The sequence below is a fragment of the Sparus aurata genome, chromosome 11 (assembly GCF_900880675.1).
Source record: "Sparus aurata chromosome 11, fSpaAur1.1, whole genome shotgun sequence".
Classification (NCBI taxonomy): Eukaryota; Metazoa; Chordata; class Actinopteri; order Spariformes; family Sparidae; genus Sparus; species Sparus aurata.
The window spans coordinates 2,239,035-2,263,758 of record NC_044197.1 but is presented as its reverse complement, the minus strand read 5'-3'; the positions used below and the strand labels follow the sequence as shown (position 1 = coordinate 2,263,758).

The 24,724-nt window shown below is 41.4% G+C and overlaps 2 protein-coding genes across 2 annotated transcripts in view; one reads left to right on the top strand and one right to left on the bottom strand.

Moving 5' to 3' along the window:
- The window catches only part of LOC115591681 (uncharacterized protein C1orf87-like), a 31,822-nt gene extending 22,242 nt beyond the window's left edge, over nt 1–9,580 (bottom strand). Inside the window, exon 1 of the mRNA XM_030433872.1 lies at nt 9,189–9,580. Within this exon, the coding sequence (XP_030289732.1) occupies nt 9,189–9,441 (253 nt within the window). The 5' untranslated portion in view covers nt 9,442–9,580. The remainder of the gene's footprint in view (nt 1–9,188) is intronic.
- Nucleotides 9,581–9,663: 83 nt separating this feature from the next.
- Nucleotides 9,664–16,363, top strand: LOC115591511 (uncharacterized). Its single transcript, XM_030433576.1, has 3 exons — nt 9,664–10,247; nt 12,190–12,243; nt 16,131–16,363. Exons 1-3 carry the CDS (start codon nt 9,848–9,850, stop codon nt 16,361–16,363), a joined length of 687 nt encoding a protein of 228 aa, XP_030289436.1. The 5' UTR covers nt 9,664–9,847.
- The last annotated feature ends 8,361 nt before the right edge of the window (nt 16,364–24,724 follow it).

Sequence of the window (24,724 nt, the reverse complement as noted above, 5' to 3'; positions counted from 1 at the left end):
TTCACCACAAAGCATAATATATTGTCATATTCTATCCTTTTAATGCCCATCAATGATCCAGAAAAGCATTTTTTTTTAAATCACATTTGCTTACCGAGTCACTGGATAACATCTCCTGCTCCTTTACTTCTTTGTCTGTAAAGTTCATCTGGTGTGAGCTGTGTTTGTCACAATCTACATTGTTTTTTTTGCTTTTTCCTCATCAGTTCTTTTGCATAATTCTTATTCCCCTTCTTTTACACTTCTTCGCTCATTTATGACTAAACATCCAGATGACAGCTATCAGAACCAGCATGCAAAGTTGCAGGTGTTCTTATCTCTAATCTCAAACCTGCACACAGTACAAGACTTTAAAATAAAGACAATCACACACTGCAGGAGTATCGTGTCAGAGGGAGCGATGCAAGAAGACAAATCACAACATGTCACGAAAGGAAACTTCCACCTACATAAAATACAACTGCACATCATCTGAGTTCAGGTTTATCTCTTTGACCAAACTAAGACGAGCTTAATTGATAACTCATTGTAAAACACATTTCACCCAAACAGTCAGCACTTTCTGATGTGTAACAATATTGTAGAATTTTAATTTGACAGTACACATGTCTGTTAGTAAAATCCCCTCTATTGCAGGGACTCGAGTCACTTTAGTTTCCCTCCACTGGCTACAAATATGTGTATTCTGGTGGCGTCCTCACCTCGGACGTGACTCTGGAGCAGAAGCAAGTTTTTACCTGAGCGTTAATGGGGATTCACCCGTTTTCCTCATTACGTTCCCGGAGGCTTTTCCATGACGGCCGAGCTAATTACTCTCAGTGACGAGCAATAAAGAGACACTGTCAGTGTTGTGAGTTAATGTTCAGATGTGTCTGTCCCACAGCTGCGCCAGAGGCACAGCACATCTGGCACAGGGAGTCCCCCTCAGCACGCCTAATGATCCAAACCAACTGATCTGCAGCACCAACAGTTTGCTTTTTCCTCCGCTGGATGACTGATGATCGTATCACGAGGCTCGCAGGAGCAGACGTGACGCGTCTTTATGTCTCCGCAGCTCGACGGCAGGAAATCAAACAGAATACTAGAATACTTTTGATTCTGATGGTCTCTTAAACAGTACTTTTTTACTGTGAATCCAAAGTGTACAACACAAGGTCAAGCTGTAATCACAAGGTCTTAGAGGCAAGATGAAGGCAGCAGGATAAGAGGAGCACTCTCTCTGTGTCCGACCAGCAGACAAGATGTTTACATCGAACACCTCTGCAGCTCAGCGACTATCTGCTCACCACAACATACATATACTGAAGGGAAAGATGGAGGTTATGTTTGAGTATATCTCCCAGCTGACCAGACGTCAGACTTTCTGCTTCTTGAGGTACAAAGTGGTTTTATGAGACAGGACGGGCCAGAGCTAGCTGGTTAGCATGCTAACTTCCGTAGACATCTCTGTTGTTTCCTCACATTCAATTCTTTCAAAGTTTGAAACTAAATCTGTGGCCGTGCCCTTTTAATGTGTGTATATTATATCACAGATAGTGAATGTTTAATAGCTTGAACACAGAATCAGTTAAGGCCCTTCATCTGCTCCTTTCATCGGAGGCCTCAGCGTGCCGCCGCTGCAGCTGCTGCGAGGTCGAAGGTGTTCGCAGCGATACAAAGGTTCAAAGGTGAACAGAGAGTTAGACTTCGCCACATGTCAGCTTCTTCTCCTCCACATAAAACGACCACCTGGACCAGGTGAAAGCAGGACAGAGGGACGAGAATGTACCGAGCGCTGAAATACCTCGACTGAAACACAAACGGCAGCCTTACAGAGAAAAACAATCCACTAACCCGAGCTTTCATTCACTTCCTAAATTCATGCTCACCTTTCTTTTTCCATTTTAAATATTAAGATCACAATACAAACAGCGATGTCCATTTTTTAAATTAATCTCCTGTTTGATGTGATTAATGCGATGGCAGTAGCTGCCGCTTGTCATATCAGAGGATAATAATGATCATAATCCAGATTTTGTGTCATCTGTAGCTTCAGATCCGACACGTGCTGCCACACAGACACAAACAGCTACTGTCATTATTTACGGACATGCTTACAGAATGTGAATCAGAATGAGGGTCCGGATGTAAATGATGTTATACTTATAAACTCCTCAGAGAGGGAAGAAGCAGAGCTGTTGTATAATCTCACAGTGTTCTCAGGTCGTCTGCCTCGTCCCTCCGCAGCCACATGAAGCCTGAATGTCAGCTGACATCTTTCATTTTACGATCGGCTGATGCAGGCCGGCGGCTGTCACGATTCTCCAAACCCACAATAAGATCTGACTCTTGGTTTTCAGGTCCCGATCCAGTACCATTCTCGACTTGAAACATTATTTCCAGCACTGACGGCGGAGCCATTGTAAGACTATGAAATCCTGATTTGTACAGATCCACAGATCATTTGGCTTCACGCCCTGACAACCGTCATTTACTGCAAATTCTCCTCTAGAATGAGAGGCTGCAAGGTGTCACACATCAACCGGGCTCAAACCAGATGAGCTCCGGATGGCAGAAAGAGAACTTAAAGGTACAACAAGGGTTAAAAAACAGAATAATGTTAGAGCTGAACATAGCGGACGAACCAGTTTGTGGTTTTCTATCGCTCCAAACCATGATGAATTCATCAGTGTTGGTGGTAACATGTTACAAAAGCAAAGTGTTACAGTAGCCGTTTTTAGACAGAGCACCAAGCCACCATTTTCCCGTCCTTTTGGCGGCTCGGTCCATGTTTTTTTAGACAGAGGCCGGAAAATTGGGGGTCTGGTTTGGTCCGCTGATTTTCCGCCTCGGAGAATACACTTATTTCCACCTCGCCTGCTATCTAAAAACGAGGCGGCAACGTGCCGGCCTCTGCGTGAGGTGGGCGGAGGTGTCAATGACGTGCACTGTTGTGCGACCCACAGCCGGGGAGTTTTAAAACCAGGAAACAGCTGATCACAGCAGTCAGTCCATCACTTCATCCACAGACATCAAGATGAGCAACTGGACAGCCGCTGAGATCCAGGAGATGCAGCGTCTCCTGGATCTCTGTAGCTGTTTGGTTGTGTTAGCTTGTTGTTGTGTCGGTAAGCTAGGAACGGTCGCTACTTTCAAATTAAAAGCCCCCCGCTAAGAACCCAGTTCTAAACTCCAATAGGGTGCAATGTAAAGCTTTTATTTTGAAGACAAATTTGTCGTCACTGGTCACAGCCCAACTTCGAGCTTCACGTCACGTCACATGTTTACGCCTACTTCAGAGGCGGCTTTTGGAAAAGGAGGAATATTACACCTCTGTTTTAGAAAGACAGGCCGGCACATTGCCCTCATTACCTTGGAGCAAATGTGCTGCCTTTTCTATCTAAAAAGGGCTTGTAATATATTTCTTTTAGTGGTCACTGAGTAATATATCACGTTACTAATAATATGTCAGTAATGTTTTACTACAGTTACGTCACCTAACTTGTTACAATCTGCATTACTGACCGAAGGGAAACGTTTGTTGTTGTTTTTTTAAGAACCCGTCCGCACCAACTCGACCACATTAATAAAGGCTCTGTGAGTTTAATAAGTTGTGTGTTCAGTCGCTGAGTGACTGAAATGAGGCTGATGATGAGGTCTGATCCTCCGAGCGCACTTTAATTTACAGTCTTGAATCACACCATGATTTCTTGTTCTGTGTGAGTCTGTTTAGTGTATCTGTCAGCAGCACACCAGCAGACATCAGGAGTCGGTGGGAACCTGGACTCTGATGCTAAACTACAAAAAAAAAAGAAAAAAACATAAAACCCAGCACATAAAAATTCATAAAAACGTCACCCTGGGTGTTCGGCTTTATTCTGGCGTGCTCGTGCATTTCACTGATCAAATTACAGGAACGGGCTTCAATGTAAACACGAGTTAGCGGACAGATGTCCCTTTGACCTCCAGTTTGAAGAGGATGCTGTAGATCTTGACAGAGGGACTCGAAATACATCAAACCAATTTCATTTCATTGGTGGGAAAAATCAATATGGCCCAGTGTCCTATTTACCTGCAGACTCTCCAGGAGGGATGGAGGAGCAGATGAAGTTGACCTGCTCCTGACATGATCACACTGACGTCCTGCAGGCCACTCAGGAAGGCTGCAAGCCACAAGACGGCTGACGAGATGTAAGAATATGACATGGTTTAAATTTGAGAGTTACTGACAACAAGTCTGGTGAGATGCAACAACTTTGGACCTTCTCATATGTACAGAATATTCTGTCTTCTTCTCCGCCTTTACTTCTTTCCTTCTTCTTCTTCTTCTCCTTCATTTCTAATACCGCACATCACTATCAATAGGAATGAATGCAGGCTCCACCTCCAACACTGTGTCCTGTTTTTTTCATACGTTTCTGACTCCCACGTGAGGTCAATGCTGATTTCTTTTCCTAAACTTAACCAAACAGTTTCACGAGTCGACCGTCGCTTTCCGTCCTCAGTTGTTTCATCTGTTTTCTGTCCTCAGATTTCACCAAATTTTGATCCTTCTGTGATCCGATCTATCTCTTACGAGCAGCCTCAGGCGACGTGCACACACTCTCGCTATAATTAAGATGAACACAGGTCGCTGCAATTAATTACCTGCGATGGTCTCACAGATGGATGGATGAACAGTCTGCTTCACGAGGCCACGCCTGTTTTTATTCACACTGTCCAGGTGTAAATGAAAAGCAACCAGAGCCGCACGTGTGTTGGAACATTAAATTCAAGAAGAAAAATGAATAAAAACGGCAGATCTACTGAGGCCGGAGAAGTTCATTTTCAGAGGAAATGTCAGGGAAAGGGGCCAAAGGTTTGAGGATAATGATCACGGAGAGTGTGTTACTGAAAGTGAATCCACTTCCTGAGACCCGACTCACCTCAGGGTTTTCTGAGGATCAGGACCTGACACGAGAGGGAGAGGGTGACCTTGGTGCTTTTAGTGCGAGAAAATAACTTTTTTCATGGCGGCCGGCTGTGAGGATGAGGGCCGCCGAGTGACACAAGAGAGCTTAATTCAGCCTGCAGGATGGAGGAGGGAGGGAGGGAGGGGACAGAGAATGGATGAGCGAAGAGGTGGAATTGAGCATTTGTCTGGCTTGGGTCATATCTGATTAAAGTATATGAGTCCAGTATGAGGGGTAATTTTCATCAGGCAGCCAGATAAGCCCGAGCTGCACAGACAGAGATTCTTTGTTATTCAGCAGGACTCGATCACGGCCGCGTGTCCTCCGCTGCCGTCACAATCCCGGCTGATTAACACAGAGAGGATGCTCTTTTCCAATTTCTCTTTCCACACCCTCCCCCCCTCACCCCTCGTTTCTCTCCTCCAGTCTCCCTCGTGTCTCTCTTCATCACACAGAGCCTGGTCGGCGTCGGAGGGAGACATTTCTGATAAATCGTTCCCTCAAACTGGGAATAATTCTTTGAAATTGATTTGTCTGCTCACCGTAGCTATTTTCTTCTCTCCATTTAGTAATTTGTACCCGTGATTTACTCAACTCTCTCTTACACAAATTCATAATTTATACCCCACCATCGAATTCACAGGAAAGTTCTTAAACTCGGACTCATGTTAAAGATTCTATCGGTGATTAAAAAAAAATAAAACGGGTCCAATGTTGCATTTTGTGGTTTTGTTTACCGGGTTGGAGAAACATTAACTCGTCAGAGTGGAAACATCACTGTGTCAGTAAAGAAGTGTTCAGAGTGAAGGCACCAAATATTTATTTAAACATGTTTGGGCCGTGTTCATTCACTAGCCAGATTACTTCACTGTACATTAGCTGTAAACTAGCAACTTTACAGGTAATGCGACAAGCTCAATCTCAGCACTCAGCAGAGACTCTGGTTCTGGTTCTGGTTCTGGTTCTCTCTCTCCTCTCTGTCACGTTACCTTCCAGCTCCACTCAGCAGTCAACATTACAGAACAGAACCAGTGTAGGTCACCTCCATCACTGCTGCAGTCAGGCTGATAAACAGGAGTGAAGATAAACCCACTTTTTAATCTGAAATGTTATAAAGTCGTCTCTGAGCTCTCCTCCTGTCAGTTAACAGCTCCGGGTCGGAGCAGAATCTGATGAGATTCTGGGTGTTTATTCCTCCAGGAGGTCTGGATCTGCATCAAACTCTCCGCCAGAGCTGCTCGGCAAAAACCCCAAAGTGGCAGAAATTACATTCTGTGTTTAAATCAAAATATTCACTACACATCAGAACCGTTGCTTTCACATCTTCTGTGTCAAGTGAAAATGACATTAGCTAATTATAAATGATATAAAAACACATATTGTATCGATATCTATGATGATATATTTTGTGCGACGAACGGAAAACATCTGTTGTTTCATAATCAGGCTCGTCAAATCACAATCAAGGACTCTGATGTAAAGTATTAATTCATTACATTCACAGTGTTTCTATATCGGATATGAGAGTTTGGACGTATGCTGCGGCTCCATTGTCAGACTGAATGGAGTAGCGGTTCAGTCCGGTTATCAGGTAATCAAATTACTTCTCGCCTCTAAATTAAAAGTGAATGAAAGAACACGTTTTTTCCATTTATACATGATAATTAATTCAACTGAATGAATGAGGCAGCTTGAGCTCGACGACTCGTGCGGTCGTTGTCTCGAGAGGAACAAGAGGATGTTATTTAATATTTTCTTCACTGTTTTGTTTGCTACGTTATGAAAAATAATTTTAGGCATGTGGTTTGATGCAAATGTGCGGGGAGATACTTTAGAGTAAGACTGTTCTGACTGTCTCCATCCTGAACCTGCTCCACTTGTCTCACAGTCGCCTTGACGACAGCCTTGGTTACAGTGATTAACTGGAGGGATGATCGACTACAACCTTATTGTGGACTGTCCCTAAAATTTACCATGAGCACCTTTGATGATATATTCTGTTCCATGAATAAACTATACACAGAAGCTCATCTCTCTTCTATAAATAAATAAAATATCTGAGCACACAGCAGCCAGAAGTACACAAAGCCCCCGGGACAAATTAGCAAACTCTTCAGGGGACTTTGTTATAAATATACTTATATATTTCTCCATAAACCAGAGTCACAGTCCCAGATGGATTATCAGACTAAAATAACTTCAGCAGCAAACATCCTGTAACTGAACACTCTGAGTCTGTCTTACTGTGTAAAGGACAAAGAAGTCAAAGTATGAGCAGCTTCTTCTGCTTATTGACGATGGTTCATAGCAGATTTTGTATTTTTTAATAAGTACTTTTTTGGTTTGTCTCTGCCGGCTCCTCCCTGATTTCCTTCAGTCGTGAAAGATCCTGAGCTGCGATCAGTCGGGGGTTGAACATGTCTCAGCAGGCGCCATGATCACCTGATCTCACGCGGTGACGGATACATTAAATTCACGTAGTCTGATCGTTGTGAACATCAACATAATTCATAGATGTGTTAATGCTTGACATGGTTCACTCTGTATTGCAGCTTTGTGTGGAAAAGCACAGCCACAATGAGACGACCTCCATCTTGAGACTGTCGACCGACGAAGCTGAAAATCTTGAGAATATTTTCTCCCCAGCTGTGACGACTAAACCCTCTGAAGGCCACGGTGGCGTCCAGAGTGACTCACTGGATGCCGTGATTGATTTAAGGGTCAGTAAGTCCAATACATTTCCTCTGAGCCGATCTTTGAACGGCTGATGTGATCTTAATTGAGTCTAGTTCATCTTCCCAGAGAAGGAAAGGAGAAAGACACAGTGTTCAGATCCACAGAGGTAACAGGGAGAATCACAGAGCTGCGTGGCAGCAGACAGAAGTCGGTTCAGATGGTTTTCTAATGTTTCACTGAACACAGCGTCCTCTTTTTCTTCTCGGTTGGCAAACGACAACGTTGTTCTCCTGTTGTGAGATTAAGAAGCATCACTTGGAGACCTCACCTGACAACAGCATTAGACGTGAATGACGCCTATACTGTCTGATCCACTGTTTGAATACACAACATATGACAAGACAAGTAATTAATTAATTATGCGTGCAGCAGGTGATTACGTACATATACGTATCCAGGCCGTGCCAGCAGCGGTGACCTCAGGATGACGATCAGTCCGCCTCTTTGGCTGAGACGGAAACATTGCAAAGACTCCTGAATGGATTGACATGAAAAATTCTGAAATCTGAGACAATCATCGTCTCCAGAGGATGACTCCTAATGAGTTTGGTGAGATCCTGACTCCTCTTTAGCGCCACCTGCAGGCCAAAGTTTTTTCCTCAGTGAAATATCTCCACATCACAAACAATGTGGTCCAGACATTCATGCTCCCTGACAGTGTATCCTGCTGACAGTGATGCTCCCCTGAGCCTTTTGTTGAGCGCAACCAGGCGGTTGACATTCGTGGTTTTGAGTGAAATGTCTTCCGACGTATTGGAGAGACCGTCAAGACATTTTGCTCAGACGTTCATGTTTGCTTCTGGTGTTCAGTAACTCGGCCTGTAATTTAAACTTTTGAGACTTTTTGATGATGAGCCGCCAAATTTTCTCGAAGCTAACGCATGATGTTTTGTGCTATCCAAGTGTTCCAAGACATCTGCATGAATCTAACCAACTCACCGTGGACGTCATGAAACTTTAACTGATTTCACAAAGTTCATCTCAACCTGACGGTCAGAAACATCAGCAGCTATTGTTTCCTGTTTGGTTGCCGTATTTTCTTGTTTTTCTTTTAGGAAACTGGTTGAATTTATTATCTTACTGTTTGTTTTGATACAGCAATATATATATATTTTTAAAAACTAATATTTTATCAATATACTTTCACATAATCAATCATGTGACTGCAGGAAAGGGCTGAATTATAACCTCTCCAACTACTTTATTCCAATTATTGAGCTGCATTCCTCCTCTGCTTTATTGATTTGGTTAAATTAATGACATTGTGTTATTATTTTCTATTGATTTGCCTTCGTGATGAGGGTTTAATCTGTTTTACTAAGTTTGGTCTGAACCTTTGTGTCAGTATCGACACTGTATCTAGTTTCAGTTGAGAGAACAGAGCGCCATCTCTCTCCTCTCACTCCACCTGGTCTCATTTCTACATCAACAGTCATCGTTGGATTTCTCCCTTCTCTGAGCACAAAATCAACCCAGCGAGGTCAGAAACATCAGCCAGTGGAAGAAAAGACATGAACTCACCTCCGGCTGCAGAGTCTGAAGAACATCGGTCCATGTGAAGTCGACGGGAGGGCGAACAAGTGCTCCGCTCTCCCTCATTCCCACATTTCAGCTCCGGACGGCTGTGAGAGCAGCGGGGGAGACGTCGAGGCTCCTGCAGGCTCACAGGACCGTCCGGATCGTGTTTTCCGTCTCTAATCATCATCGCCATCCTCCTCCTCGTCATCATCATCATCATCACCACGGCACAGTCACCGATTCTTGGTTCCTTCATCCAACATTTACGCGCCTGTAATGTCGGGAGGACACATCTACCAGGACGGTTTAGGCTGTTGTACTCTGCAGCTGTGTCGTTTTGATTTCACTTTTGGACGTACACCAAAAATAATCGACGCGTAAAAGTCCTTCTTCATTCGTGCGTAAAAGCTCGTCAATGAGTGACGCGTTGTGCGTTTCGTCAGTGAGAGCAGGGTAAGTTTTCAGACGCGCTGTTGGCTCCTGTCAGGCGGAGACTTTGGGCATCTGAGTGAACCTGTTGGATTATAAAAACCTCAATCTGTCACTTTTAGGGGCGACAAGTTTTGGAGAGTCCGGCGCGTCTTCAGCGGATTTTTTGTTCGGTTTGTTTTTTTGGTTTTTTTGCGCCTTTGTGACCCCGAAGCCCTTTCTGTGGTGATTACATGGTCGGAACAATGTTTTTATGCAACACGAGTGCCATTAAGGACTGGAGCTACTTCCTCTCTCAGATATTGCCTCTGATGAATAAAACTAGCGGCTTGGTGAACATGAACAAAGCGGAGGACGTGACGACCACCATGGTGACGGCTCTGCAGCCGGACAGCGCCATGAGCGCGAGTAACCCGCCTCTCAACTCCAACCATACCTCGGGCATGGAGCACGTCTTCCAGTACTCGTACTCGGAGAGCGACCTGCTGTACACGGACTACCGGACCCCGGCACGAGACTCCATCCCGCTGCCCAAAGCGGTTCTGTACCTGGTGATGGCGGCGCTGGTGGTGGTGGCGGTGGCGTACGCGATAGTTGGACACCTGGTCAAGGATGTGGTTAATGACTTTGTCGGTATGTGACCTCAAGTGTGTGTGTGTGTGTGTGTGTGTGTGTGTGTGTGTGTGTGTGCATACATTCCCACTGGGATCACCAAAAGGAAAGATATGGTGGTTTAAAGATATAAGCAGTGATTCATTTTTAGATCATTCAGACACTTTTTACATTGCAGGAACTTGAAGTAAAACGTAAGTGAAATGTATATTTTCCCAGTTTTGCATTTGGCCCCCTGGATGCCACACAAGAACCCCTCCTGGAGCCCATTAAAACAGAACAATCTGCCTGAAACACACACACACACACACACACACAAAGAAAAACACAAACATCATCACTAATAGATGAATGAAGTGATCTGGGGATTCCTTGAAATAGCAGCAGACGTATTATTAATTAATAGAACATGTAGGATGACATTTTATCAGCTCTACCAAACAAAATCAGAAGTAATTCTCCTGCAGATGTTCTGGAGCTCCGTGCAGCCTCGGATCAGACGATGACCTTGCGAGGCAGACGTCCTGACAGGCTACATTATCAGCAAGTGTCCGTGTGAGACATGGAGAGGAGTTCGGCTGTTTCTCTATTTCAGAAGAGTCCTGTGAGCGATACATAATGAATGAAACAATGAGTCTATTTTTAGGCCCCGTGTCCTCTCAGACTGCTGACCTGACCTGGTCCTCAGCTCATCATATCAGCTGATTTAGAGAAAAAATGTAAATTTAATTCATTAATGTGTCAATGATCAGGACAGGGGCACGTTAACTGTGCAGCCTCAGAGGGGCCACAACCACCAGGGGCCCCTTAATTGATGGAAATGTACTCCCCCAAGTTTTTAAAGACACAGTCCTTGAATTTGTAATCAAACTCGCACATTTCCAGGTGTCTTAGGGAAGAAATATTCACAATCTTTAGAATTACCAACATTTTGGACTCATGACACCAGAGTTAATGTTTGTGGTTAATGATTTGTGCACAACAAACGTTGTAACACTGACATGTTTGTGGTTACTTATAATATGTGTTTTGATTCGGGGCACCACAAAAAAACTCTTGTAACAAACAAATTTAGAGACAATGATCAACATTTTTAGACAGTTTACAGGTTTCTTCACTCTACAACAGATTAATGACCAATACGTTGAATTAAGATTTTAGAATTATGACATCAGATACCACGCTGTATGATTTAGAGGCGTCTCAACATTTTTTTTTGTGTTCTGGCAAAAAATTGGTGACTATACACAAAATTTGGACTTTGGTAATTTTTCTGGCATTTTTGTATTTTGGATGTTCCAGGATTTTACGACACTAAATTACATTTTGGAATAACGGCAACAAAATTGTTGACGTTATGACAAAATTGTAAAATGTTCAGAACAAATTTTTACATTTTTGGTACAACAATTGGAAATATGACAATGAGAACTATTCCGTGGGACTTTATACCGGATTTGAGGATTTTGGGGTTGAACAACTAATTTTGGTATTATGATATAATTTGGGGAATGATCTCACTACAGTTTGCAAACCAAATACGTCACATATTTAGTGAATCTTTTGTGGCATTTTCTTTTGTGACCTGGTCAGAAAATTGATGCTGAGTGGACGCACAAATGTATAGTTTTGTTATAATGTTTGAGATTTCAGGAATTTGGGTACACAACGTATTTTGAGGTTGTAATCACGAGTCTGTGGGACATCACTGCATCACAAATGTTTGGTTTTGGGGGCACTTTTAAATTGAATTTGGGGCTTTGTGCCTGCTCTGCTCTGCTCTGCTCTGCTCGGTGTTTCTGTATCACTGAGTACTATTTGCTTTCTCTCTTGTCAGTCACATCATCACACCTGCCCTCTCATTCGTATGACTTCTGTTTCCGCCTTCATCACATCAGAAGACACAGAAGGAGTCTGTGTGCAGAGTCACTAACACGCCTGTTCTCTTGCTGATCATATGTAGGTGGAGGCAGGTCGATCGTTGCCGAGGGTGACGGAGGTGAAGCCAGTGAACCAGGTAAAGAAACAAATTTCACATGGGTCGCAGTCTGCAGCACTTCGCTTTGCCACAGAGACACGCAGACCCCCTTAGAGCTGCTCAGCAGTGAGAGCTTATCTGTCGGCCTACCTGCGCCTCACCTGACCTTCTCACCTTTATATGACAACTCACACATACACGTTTACGCAAACACACAGCTGACACAGTGTGTGCTCTCCCGGGCTTTTGGCTGAGGTGTAAATGTGGCGGCTTCTCAGCAGAGGGAGGTCGCTGTCCAGTCACTGCTCAGAGCGAGAAGCTTCCCTCTTCTGACACGGTGCGACGTCCAGACGGCAGAACAGCCTGTTGTAGACTCGTCCACAGATAATGCACAGGAAATGTGGTCTGGGACAAAAAGATGCTTTTCCTTTTCACCTGTTAATTCAATATTTTCTCATGTGATTGTCTATTTTTTGCATGTTGACTCATTTGTTTGACTTGTAGATTAGGATTGTCATGTGTGGAAATACAACATCGCACCTGAAATCACATGAAACTTTATTCGTCACATATGAAATCTCACATTAATACCCATGGATTAGATTTTTGACACGCAGAGGAGATTTCAGATGTATAAACTGATGTTAAAGGATAAATGAAATTATAGTTTCAGTCCTCATTTCTGTCAGAAATAAAAACCCTAGTCATTAAATGAATTGCTGAAATCTGGGAACATGAGCACAAAGTTTTCCTGTGCAACGAGGAATCATTACCAGTATTTCAGGTCTGCTTACTTTCAATTTTACGTCCTTTAAAATAGTTTTTGATAATCTGCTTCAACTATTGATTGTCAATATGCAACAATTGCAATCCCAGCGGTTCATTCGATGTTTACAGTATCATTACCGATTGAGACAATTGCAAAATCTGTGAAAATAAGATCCAGGTTGCAACAGATCAAACCGACTGATTAAAATCACATTATGCAGGTATTATCAGCATCATTATTATAGTAATAGCAGTTGTGGTGGCGGTAATCATCACGAAGAGTTGATTATAATTCTACATTAAATCAGTTTAGATTTCTGTATGCACACCTGAGGATTTTATTTTGATCTATTTGCATCTTTACTGACTAAATAACTGTTGCTTTACTATCATTTGTTGGACTGATGTTCAGTTTAAGACTAAGTTAACTGTGAAATAAGATATAGATTCTTTTAGAATGCAAAAACTGTAGTTTGCAAACTGATTTTCTTTTAGCTGCTGGCTGCATCATGTTGAACTTGAGAATGTGCATTGTCTATCGCCCCCAAGTCAAAACATGAATGAAGCAGAGGACATTTATTTTGACGGGCTGCTTGCCTGAGAGACTTCCTGCGATGAATTCACCTGGCGTTGTGTTTTCCTTAACATGAATAAAGACATTCCTACAGTAAAAGCACAGATTTGTGCACAAAGAATCACCAGAATGCAGGAAAAGAAAGTGTTGGACACTTTGAAACGCGGGATCCCCGGGTCCAAATGGTGGTCAGGTATCAGCTGTGTGGGTCTGAGGAACCCCGCTCGTTCTGCCATCCGTCTGTTCTTCACACTGTCGACTGTCGGCCTCAATCTCAGCTCCTCATCTGACAGAACAATGATTGATGTGTCCCAATTCAAACAGGCTCCACCACACATGACGGGGCTGCGGCGCGGCAGAGACCTCACCCAGAAACAATTTTATGGTGCTTTGCCTCTAATGGAATTACAGAGGCTGAACCCATCATAACTTTCTGTCAGATGAAGTTTGCTGCCTTGTTCTTTGCACGTTCTAAAGATTCAGCTTGTTTGTTTATTGCCAACGTGAACGTGAATGTTCCAGCACTCAGTTCCTCTGTGATGCCGCTCCGCCCATAAAAAGTCTTTTTAGCAGTAAAAGTTTGTCAAGAGACGAGGTAAAAAGACTCTTTGCATTTGAGTTCTGGGGATTTTCAGGTTATTAGACCAATAAGACAGAAAGAAGAACAATATTTTGCAGCGTTTGTGTTTACCTGCCCAGGGACTGCAGACGAAAAGTGGCAACAAGCTAAAACTTAATCTAAAACTAAGTCAGGCAATTTACTGATCCATCGACAGACAGAAAACTCATCAGCAACTATTTCAGACTGAATTATTTTAGTAAAAGATTCATCATTTGAGAAGCACTGCAAGTGAAAATTGCCAAATATTAACCAGTAATAGCTTCCTGTGAAGGTTTCGAACTGTTGAACTGCCAAAATAAAGACAATAATTGTGATTCCTGAGAAATAAATAGATTTTATTTTTTAAAAAAAAGGGAAAAGGAAGGAAGAGCGAGAGAAAGTTAGAGTAGAAAGAAAGTGAAATACTTTTAGAAAAGGAAGGAAACAGGAAAAGAGGAAAATAAATAATGTCTTTATTTATGCAACTGTTTTAAGAACATTTACGTTAAACAAAGCAAAACAGTGAAAGTAAGAATTGTAAAGATTGTAAAATTGTAAGGACAACAGAATGAATAAAACATGGTGATGAAAATAAGTACAATTAAAATAAAGCAAATAATTTAATTTATTATTCACCGTGCTGCTATGAACTGGAGGCGATGGAGAGACTTTAAGAGGTGCAGAAGATGATAAGACGAGATAAATGAGTGAACACAACCCAATCACCACCATCATGCACTGGGGCACAGATTCCAGCTGTTTAAGTTTGGAAAACATCATGTTTTGGCTTAAAATAACAGTGTTGGTCACCACATACACAGCTGGAGATTTCCTTAGAAACATCCAGTGGGTTCACGCTTATAAATGCTGAAACACAGACTTGAACTGCGGTCACTGGCTTGGAAGTCTTGTTGCCTGTAACTCCACCACCGTCCCCTCCACCTCCTGATATGAAAGTCAGGTTATAAACATGCACAATAAAGTTGCTGTGTAACATTTTGTACACATGTCATATGGTATGAGGTTCAGGACAGGTACAGGTAAACTAAACTAAACACGACTGATCAACCTTGGAAGAGAAAGAACCAAAGAAAGAAATGCCTTCATTAAAGTGAAACTCGCCAAAATACAACCGAGGCTTTTTTTTGAATGCACCCGAGTCAAAACTTTGTGTAAAAGCATGAATACGACGAAAGAGGCACTTTTAAGATTGAACGTATTCTCGTTTTCAGGTCAAACTCATTTTCAATGGGAGTGCTACGGGCACTTTTACCATAGCATTAAAATCTCTATTTTTAAAACACTAAGAAGGCTCGACACAACATGAACTACTGTCTTCCAGCTACAACTATCCACGCGATATCTCACGTGACTTTTCCGGCTTTTGACTTTAGTATTGTTTCTTATATGAGGCTCCTTTTTCAGCTTCAAGGTCAAAATTGTTTTCCGCTAAAAACAAAACAACTAATTATCCTGCATTTATATAGAACTAAGCTTTAGGAGCGTTCCACCTTAACTGTCCTCCAGGTTACGTCACATTCTGAGATCGACACTTCTCCACTGGCAGGACGGCAATTAGTGGAGAAAACATCTGCTAACGTGAGTTGTTCAAAAACCTTCTTTTTAGTAAACTCTGTGTACACAAACAATGTTCTCAATGCTCGTGTTCATGTGTAGAGACCCTGGTGATACTATGAGCAAAGTTTCATGTTATGTCGAGACTTCTTACTGTTTTAAAAATAGAGATTTTGATGCTATCGTAAAAGTGCCCGTAGCACTCCCATTGAAAATGAGTTTGACCCGAAAATACAGTCAATCTTAAAAGTGCCTCTTTCGTCGTAATTATGCTTTTACACAAAGGTTTGACTCGCATACATTCACAAAAAAAGCCTAGGTTGCATTTTGGCGAGAGCTTCACTTTAACGTCTCCATCAGCACTGACCTCCAGAGTAACAGCACTGTTATCACTTTGTCTCCCTGCAGAGTGGGTGTACAGCTCCCGTCGACTTAACAACCGCAACAAGACCGAGGTTAACTGCATCACTAACAACATGAACGAGATGAGCGAGCTGAGCGAGAGGCCTCGGCCGGTGGACATGAGCTACATATCCCTGAACCACACCAACTGCCTGAGCCCCAGCAGGCCGGAGGAGGTGGTGGTCACCGTGGACGAGACGTTGCAGCAGCGACCTCCCGACACACACTCTGGGACTTAACCGTGACCTGCCGACCTTCTCTGGGAGAAATACAGCAGCGTGTTTGCTCGCGTTTCTTGTTCAAGTGGATTTAAAAGTCTTTCATGAATCAAAGCTCTATCCACTGTTTTATCACCTGCAGGTGGGCCGTCATACCTGTGCAATGTTGGGCCTGTGCTGGAACATTGGAGGCGTCAGACGCTGGTGTTTGGATCAGACTGGACTCCTCTCTGTGGAGCTGAGGACAGAGGACGGCTGCAGCTTTGGTTTTTTTGGGGAAAATCTTGTTATTTTTCATTTTCGTCCTCATTGTCCTTCCCCCACTTCCTTTTTTCTAAGTGACCCCTTTGTGAAAACTGTTAATGTGACTCATGCAGTTCACTGTAACCACAAACAGTATGTAATCACTCTGAATATACAACACACGCCTGTCAGTGCTTATTGTAATATTGCTGCTAGCAAAGTTAAACACGTCACCTTTATAAAAACAATCAAATCGACGACTTTTGGTTTTCCTGGCTGCAGTGAGAACATTTTCTTTTTGTTGTAATTGTTGTAAAATGTGTATGAAGCACCTTCAATGACCGAGAGGCTGCAGATGTTCACACCTCGTTCTCTTTCTGTAATAATGCTGTTATAGTTACTGGAGGCAAAAAAAAAAAAAGTTGACAACACAGTGATCAAATCAAAGTGTTTTGTAGTTTCATGTTACTAGCTTGATATGAACAAGTGCTAAATCACCTTTAAGAGCTCTGGTTACACCTGATTGCAAAAAATCTAACACAAAAGTATGAAAGCCATCGTTGTTATGTAAAAGATATTAAGCCGAGTTAATTCAGTCGTGGAAAGTTTGTAATTTGTCGGTGTTCTGGTTTAATGTCCCCACATGACGTCACCTCTGAAGCAAAAACTGCTCATTGCTTGTTCATTTTTCTAATGTTTAATATTTCATGTGAAACGGCTTTTTTTCAATCAAAGCCTTTGTTTACCGTTATTACCTCACTGTTAAGGGCTACGTACTGCTGCTGAAGGGTCCGTGACACCAACCCGGAGCTACGACTGACGGGGCTTATCTTTCTGTGCATGCTGTGATCATTACAACCTCTGTACACTGCTACTGACGTACGAACCAGACATTTGTACACTCGTGCACACGTTCGAGGTGAAGTAGAGTAAAGCGGTGCTGGAATACAGATGGGACTTATTTAAGGGCAGTATTGTAAAATGGTGTTTCACTCTGCAGCAGTGATCATTTCCCAGACGTTAAGTGTAAAGACTCAGAATCTGAACCTGCAAAAAAAAACCCTAACTTTAATTTTCACCACCTTGATCACTGTATTCCTTTTCAAGTCACCTAATAAATATTCATGGATGAACGTGTTACTGTTAATTACTTGTTTGTTATTTTCATATCCATTACTCATTTTGACCTCTGGGTACAGGCACGTCTTCTGTTGTCATGGAGATAAGTGTCAGCCTCACACTCGGTCTGAGCCGTCGCCACATGAGCGACAAACACAACAGAGACTGACTGAAAACTTCTGCAAAAGATCTTAAGTGGACCAGTAAGAAGCGCTCTGTTTTCAAAGAATAATAAATCATCAGACACAGTTATGGATTTTGATTAATCTGACCTTACAATGTTTAATGATGGTTTCATTTGTTTACCAGTTAAAGCAAGAACATGTGACTTTCCTGGAGAAAGATACTCAGATGCTGAGGTTGGTTTGGGTTGGCGGCTTGTGGCGTACATTAACCCAAAAGCCGGTAACTGACGACCTGGGAACAAAACTCAACAACCAATAATCTCTCTCCAGGAAGTGACAGTTTGTTGCTTCAAAGTCCTGACAGACATGGTGTGAGATTATTACGGGATATACCTGTAATTATATGTTACAGCTACAGTATACACACAACATTTGCTGATTGCTCTTTAGTTTTACAGTCGGTCAACATTTTGAATTGAAATCAGTAAAACTGACCTACAAATCAGTATTGATTGAAGTAATCATTCAGCTCAAGCACAACAAAAATCAAATTTATCATGATACATTTAGTAAATTCAGTAGACAAACAACGAATACGATTTGTCTACTTTGTCTTATTTGCTGTGTCTCAGTTCAGGGTCTGCATCCTCTGAAGGACCTTTGCAGTCTTTGTCTTTGTCTTGTTAACCTCGTCAGCTGTTGTTAAATGTGACGGTCTAGCCTTTGGAGCATTTCCTGGTTGTGTCACCAGATGTTTTACCCTTACGTCACGATTTCTGCCGCCCAGGCCAGCGAAAGTGACGATCTACGCCACGCGATGTCGCCATTTTCTCTCTTTCTTTCTTCTTTCTCGGGTGTGCAAAGAATCTTGGGATATGTGAGGCCACGAAGGATCGTAGCTGTGCATCCTCCAAAAACAGGGAGAAGAAGGAGCATCTGGAGGAGCCTTCGGATTGGGACAGCCTTCGCACAGCGTTGTGGCGTAATTGCCCCTCGAATGCTCCTCTGAAGGATGCAGACCCTGAACTGAGACACAGCAGTTGTCTTTAAATCTCCAGAACCAAAATCAACCATGTGTTGGTCCGTCTCTAAATACCTCCCTACCTTCCCAGCTCCATCCCATGGGTTCCTACTTGATGTAAATCTTTTAACGTTTCTTTCTTGTTGAAGAAGGTTCAGTAATAAAAAGTGTCACTAAAAGCTGCCGTCTGCAGTTTTTATCAAACAAACAGGAGGGAAAAGGTGCATTTGTTTGGGACTATTTTCTGTGGCGGACACATTTGGTGCTCTACTGAGTGTTTGTGGCAGCAGGACAGTGTGCGTTGAATTGAGTCAAAAATGACAGTAATGATAAGGACAAAATGGAGCTCTATGGCACAGAGGAAGAAGATACATCAGAATGTGAACACACTTGATTTTATCAGTTGGTTTGTTTATTGTTGGTTTTGCTCTTTTCAAAGAATTTGTTGTCAGGAGGAAAAACAGAGAGGATGGCTAACCTTATCCTTTGAACCTGAACTCCTTCAAGTTTCACCTACATCACACTTGCACCTCGTGTGTATAAATAAATGGTTTTGTATCAGACAGAATTTTATGGACATTTTCTTCGCCTGAATTGAAATTCACAGTCACAGTGAAGAGCAGCCTAAATGTCTCCATAAGGTCAAAGAGACGCCAGAATAAAAATGTTGCTCTGTCCTCCTGAAGCAGTAAAGCATTAAAGTAACTCTTATATGGAGGAAATCACTGACGCACAGCTTGAAAGTTTTGTTATAAACCCAGAAAATCTGTCGATGGAGTCGGTGTAACATGACCTTGAGGATGCTGCAGTGTGTTTTTCCTCCATCCACCCCTCCCTCAACAACTTCCAGTCTCAGAGGTTCTTCAGTGCAGTGACCAACTGCTGAGAGGATGCGAAGGAAATACTAATGAGCACGGCACACGGCTCACACGTGGAAGACGGGAAGACAACATCTGTCTCACGAAATTGTACTTAAGGCTCCAGAACATCTTGAGTCAACCCTGATGCGAGTCCACTAATGTTTAGTATTTTCAGTCATGGTGGTGTAATGTCGGTCTGTTGGACTGAAATATCTCATCTGTGAAATTTGGTTCAGACATCCGTGGTGGCCAGCAGATGAATCCTACCGACTTCAGTGATCTTCTGATGTTTCTACTACTAAATTCTGTACTTTCGTCAATACTTTAATGTGTTCAGTGATAGAATCAGGCCTGGATCTTATTTACTTATTTAATATTTTTGTTAAACAACTTTATTTAAACAATTATAATGTACATGTTATACAATGAACAAAAAATTACTCAAAAAACCCCCCAAAAAACAAATTACTCCGAAAAACACACCAAAAAATTAATTACTCAGAAAAACTGAAATAATTACTCAGAAAAACAGACCAAAAAATAAATTACTCAGAAAAACAGAAATAATTACTCAGAAAAGCTAACCAAAAAAATTATAATTCAAGTGAATGCAATACGCTTCCCTAACAATGAATACTAAAAGATGTTCTGCACAGTTTTTCCATCATAGACTGCAGAACACCACAATATAAACACATAAAGACAATACAGATAAAGTACATATATTGAACTGTACAACACGTAAGGAAAGGAAGGATACACAAAAAGAAAATAAACACAAACAAAAATCTGAGGAATGAAAAACAAAAAGTGAAAGTTTTGATTTTTGAGTTTTAAGATTTCAATAGAACTCAAATATGTTTTATTGTCTGTATCTTAAAAATCTGAAAGGAGGGGTAATCTGTCAAACCACCAATATTTTGCTTATAATAACAATGAATTATTATTATTATCAGGCCATCAAAATAAAGACTTATGTGTTGTGGGTAGCTGCCTTGGTCCGACTGGCCACTAGGGGGCGCAGACAGGAATGGGATACTGACAAACCTACATTAAATACATTTTAACATGTTTTTTTTTTCTTTTTATAATTTTGCTAAAATATTAATAATATATTAATAATATTACGACCTAGATTTTTATTCGAACTACACAACTTGTAGTTATCTATTTAATATATATATATAAAAAAAATACACAAAGTTCACTCCAAGTGCGGGAAAAAGTGTTTCCGGTTCAGAGGGTTCAGAGGTCATCGTGTTCGTACGTTAGCTAGCTTGAAAAACAAAAGCAGGTAGCAGTTTATCGGTGTGTTTTCGGGTGCAGCAAAGCGTAAAAAAGAAAGTAAAATGAAGAAGTTTGAAAACGACAGAGAGGGGCTGCACACAAGTTTCTCTCAGGTCCCGCACAACCTGCAAACTATCTTCAGTTAACCGCCGCAAAGATGGACGCTCAGGAACGTTAACGGTTAACGGTCGACTCAACGGGGACGGAAGGTAGAGGTTCCCCACCGAGGAAATCACGACTGAGGAAGTTTTCCCTAAGGTGGACATTTATCTTCAAATGTATCTGAAATTACGGATTATAAACTGTTCAATTGATCGACCATCAGCTGAATATTGTTGGCCTTCTGTTGCCCAGTGGAGAATGGATTTACATTTCATCTGGATGTCGATGACATCTTCGAGGATTCATCGAAAGTCAGCAGGAAGCATCTGTAAATGTAAGTTTTCAATTTAATCCTACTTTGATTACTTAACGAAACATATTAAATTTAATCTAAAATACACATGAAATGTAATATATGGTTCTGTATGAAGTGGATCGACCGATATGGCTTTTCAGGGCTGCTTTGTACATCCTCTGTACTACATTTGTTTAAAAGAATGTAGTTACTAGTGACTTTACAGATTCAGATTATTCAGTGTGTTATAGGCTATTAATTGTGACATGTTACCAGTCAGATAGTGTTGTGGATGAGTGAGTGTGTGAGAGGATGCTGCATCAGAGCCAAAGTAGCACTTTGTTGAATTAGTTCATTTTATCAGCAACGTGACAGAAAAATGCTGAATATCGCCCCGATAATTTGGGTAATCGGTCTACCCCTGGTGCTATACTTCCAACTATGAATAAGCAGATAATATGTATTGGAATACTGAAATATAATTTGTATAAGTAGATAATAGGGGTTGACTGAGACTGCTTTTTCTTAGAACGATAACAAAGTAATGGAACTGATATACATTCACAGGAAAAATACAAATCTTATCTCAGAACTGAGAGAAACCTACGATGCAATATAACCTACTATAATTTACTCAAGTGCTGATCTTATGTACAATTTGTAGTTAATTTGCTTCGGTATTTCTTTTTTCTGCTACTTAATGCTTTCTCTCCGCTTCATATGTTTGACAACTTTAGGAAGCAAATTCAGATTATTCAGAATCAGCAGTGAAGCGTGACATCAGATAGTGCTGTGGACACTGAAGCAACAGAGTGGTGACCAATTACAGAGAAAGGATGTTGTATCAGAGCCAACATACTGCATTTTTAAATGTTTTTATTTTATCAGCAAACACACACAAAAAATGTCACACTGATAATTGCTAAAATGTTGAATATTCGCACCAATACTTGGCTAGACTGATAACCTGTCGACCCCAATAAAGTAATTAAAATAATAATCTCGTGGCGGTTAAAAGGTCAGCTTGCTTGTTCACCAAATATCAAAATATTTGTGTGGTATGTGGTTAATCGTGTTTTGTTTATCTTGACTACAGCCATGAAACATTAAAACAGTAATGTTTATCAGATTCTGACTGAACCCCTCAGTGATTTCAATAGATTTATTCACTTCTACATCCCCAAAATGAGCAAGCAGAGCAAAATGCCCCCTGCAGAAAGGAAAGCGTCAACAAGAAGAGGTATTTGATATGACCGGACACACACATCATAACCAACCCTGGTTTTATTTTTCATCACCTTAAAGCTCAGTCGGAGGTGTTTCTGCCTTCCTTTATTCTGAGGACGAACGCCAGCATGTTACCCACACTTCTGAGCGTGGTTGTTAGCTGTCAGCTTAGCCTTCAGTTAAAAAAGTGCATGACACAGGAGCTAATGAAAGAGCAGCGAGGGTTGCCAGCGGCCCTGCCCGCCCAGGTAACCATCTGTTCCAAAAAGCCTTCCTCCCGCTCGCTCAGAGAGACCTCGTGTCACCTCAGCAGCTTCGTCCCAAGAGCTGTCACCTTGCTCGGCTAGTCCTGCTACTCACTGAGCGCCTCCAGCCTCCACAACCACCAGACAGGAGCGCACAACAAACAGGGTCATCCTGTGTAACTGTGAGCATATACAGTATCAGCCATTCGCTTTATTTCACCACAGCAGAATTAGTATGTCCTTCTGATGAAAGACCGGGGTTGATTTGATTTTCACCCCTAAATGTTTTGATACCATCAACAAAATCACAAAAGTCACGTGTGGAAATTTGTATTTGCATTTTTCACAGTGTGAAAATTGTTTTCTCATGCTATAAACATACATTGCTGTTAGATTGAAAAAGAAATCTTTTTTTGTGGTAAAATAAGTAAGTTATTTATGTAACTGTACTTATGTAACTTATGGTAAAGGTACAGTATGTAAGTAATGTAGATTAACTTTGTTACAAATTAAAAATAAGTCGCTCTTGACTTTAAGTTTAACACAGGATGAAAACATCATCCTCCTGTATGAATACTAGTCCACTGCTTATCTAACGCAACCATCCACTCCACTCTCCTCCCTGTGCAGAGTTTGATGGCCACTAGAGGGCGCTCTTTAGTAAGAAACTAGATATAGCTCAGATAACCTGCTTGCACAGTTGGGAGCTATATGCTTTTCAGATAACGACGGGCTGACTAATTTGAAACCTGTTTAACACATATACAAACAGAAAAACAAAAATCAGTGTTTTTTGAGGGATGTTCGACATTGATACAATCCTGAGCACCAACATCCCAGATAATGAAACGTCATCATCAGTTATCTTTGTCATCACAAGGTCAGATCAGAACTTTTTATTGAGAAAAAAAAGTGTATTGTAGTTGATGGATTATTGACATCCTGGTGGTATGTTAAAAAGTTTATATAATGTAAATGAAAAATAACCGTAAGTCTAGCAAGGTGTTATTGACTATCCTCAAGTGTCAAATCTGTACAGACTCAATTGCCAAAATGTGCAAATTCCTATTAATTTTCTGTACTTTCTTTAAAATTATCATTAAATGATCCAGAAAATCTCTTCTGTTCTGCTCTTCATCCCTTTTCAGCCTCATGAAATGTTCATTGTTCTCACTCGACTTTGAGGGGAGCTTTAAGTAAACAGAGACATTTTTCACAGTGACAGCAGGTCCTCCTCATTGTTTGTGCTGAAAGAGAACAAAGCACACAAAATTGTCATACAGGCCCGTATGCTAGCGGGGCAGTGTGTCGGAGTGAGCAGCAAAAAGGTGGACTTTACCAACTGTGAATTCAAATGAAGAGAATGTCATAACTTTGTTTTATATTGATTTTTACAGGTTTTAAATGAGGGAGCTTCACCACAGTAGTTTGTGTGCATATGATCAATTTCGATTCAAACTGGACTTTCACTCTGTTGTGACCTCCACAGCACAATCTGCAAAAGATTGAAAAAACTGAGGATGAAATGTTAATTCTACTCAGGGAAATGTGTTGTACAGTTTTAGAGACAGAGGCAGAATTATCTGTTTAAATATGTTTGTTTATGTTACAGTTCAAGTTTGGTACAGTAACTGTAACATTGTAAAACATGTCGATTATCGGTAGCGGTGATCGCTAATCTAAAAATGGAGGGGAGGAAGTATGAAGTAGTAAGAAATCAAGTAGAGTACCTGAAAATTGTACTGAAGAGCATTACCTGAGTAACTTGAACTTGAAGGGGTTTATTTCATCACTAGTTGTTCAGAATTTTGACAAAAATATTTTAATTCTTACTACAAATGAATATCAGTTTCAAATA

What these genes read in the sequence shown, in the direction of transcription:
- LOC115591511 (XM_030433576.1), top strand. Translation starts at nt 9,848, where the DNA reads ATGGTCGGAACAATGTTTTTATGCAACACGAGTGCCATTAAGGACTGG. An exon ending in TGTGGTTAATGACTTTGTCG is followed by an intron (nt 10,248 to 12,189) that starts GTATGTGACCTC and finishes GATCATATGTAG; the next exon opens with GTGGAGGCAGGTCGATCGTT. An exon ending in AGGTGAAGCCAGTGAACCAG is followed by an intron (nt 12,244 to 16,130) that starts GTAAAGAAACAA and finishes GTCTCCCTGCAG; the next exon opens with AGTGGGTGTACAGCTCCCGT.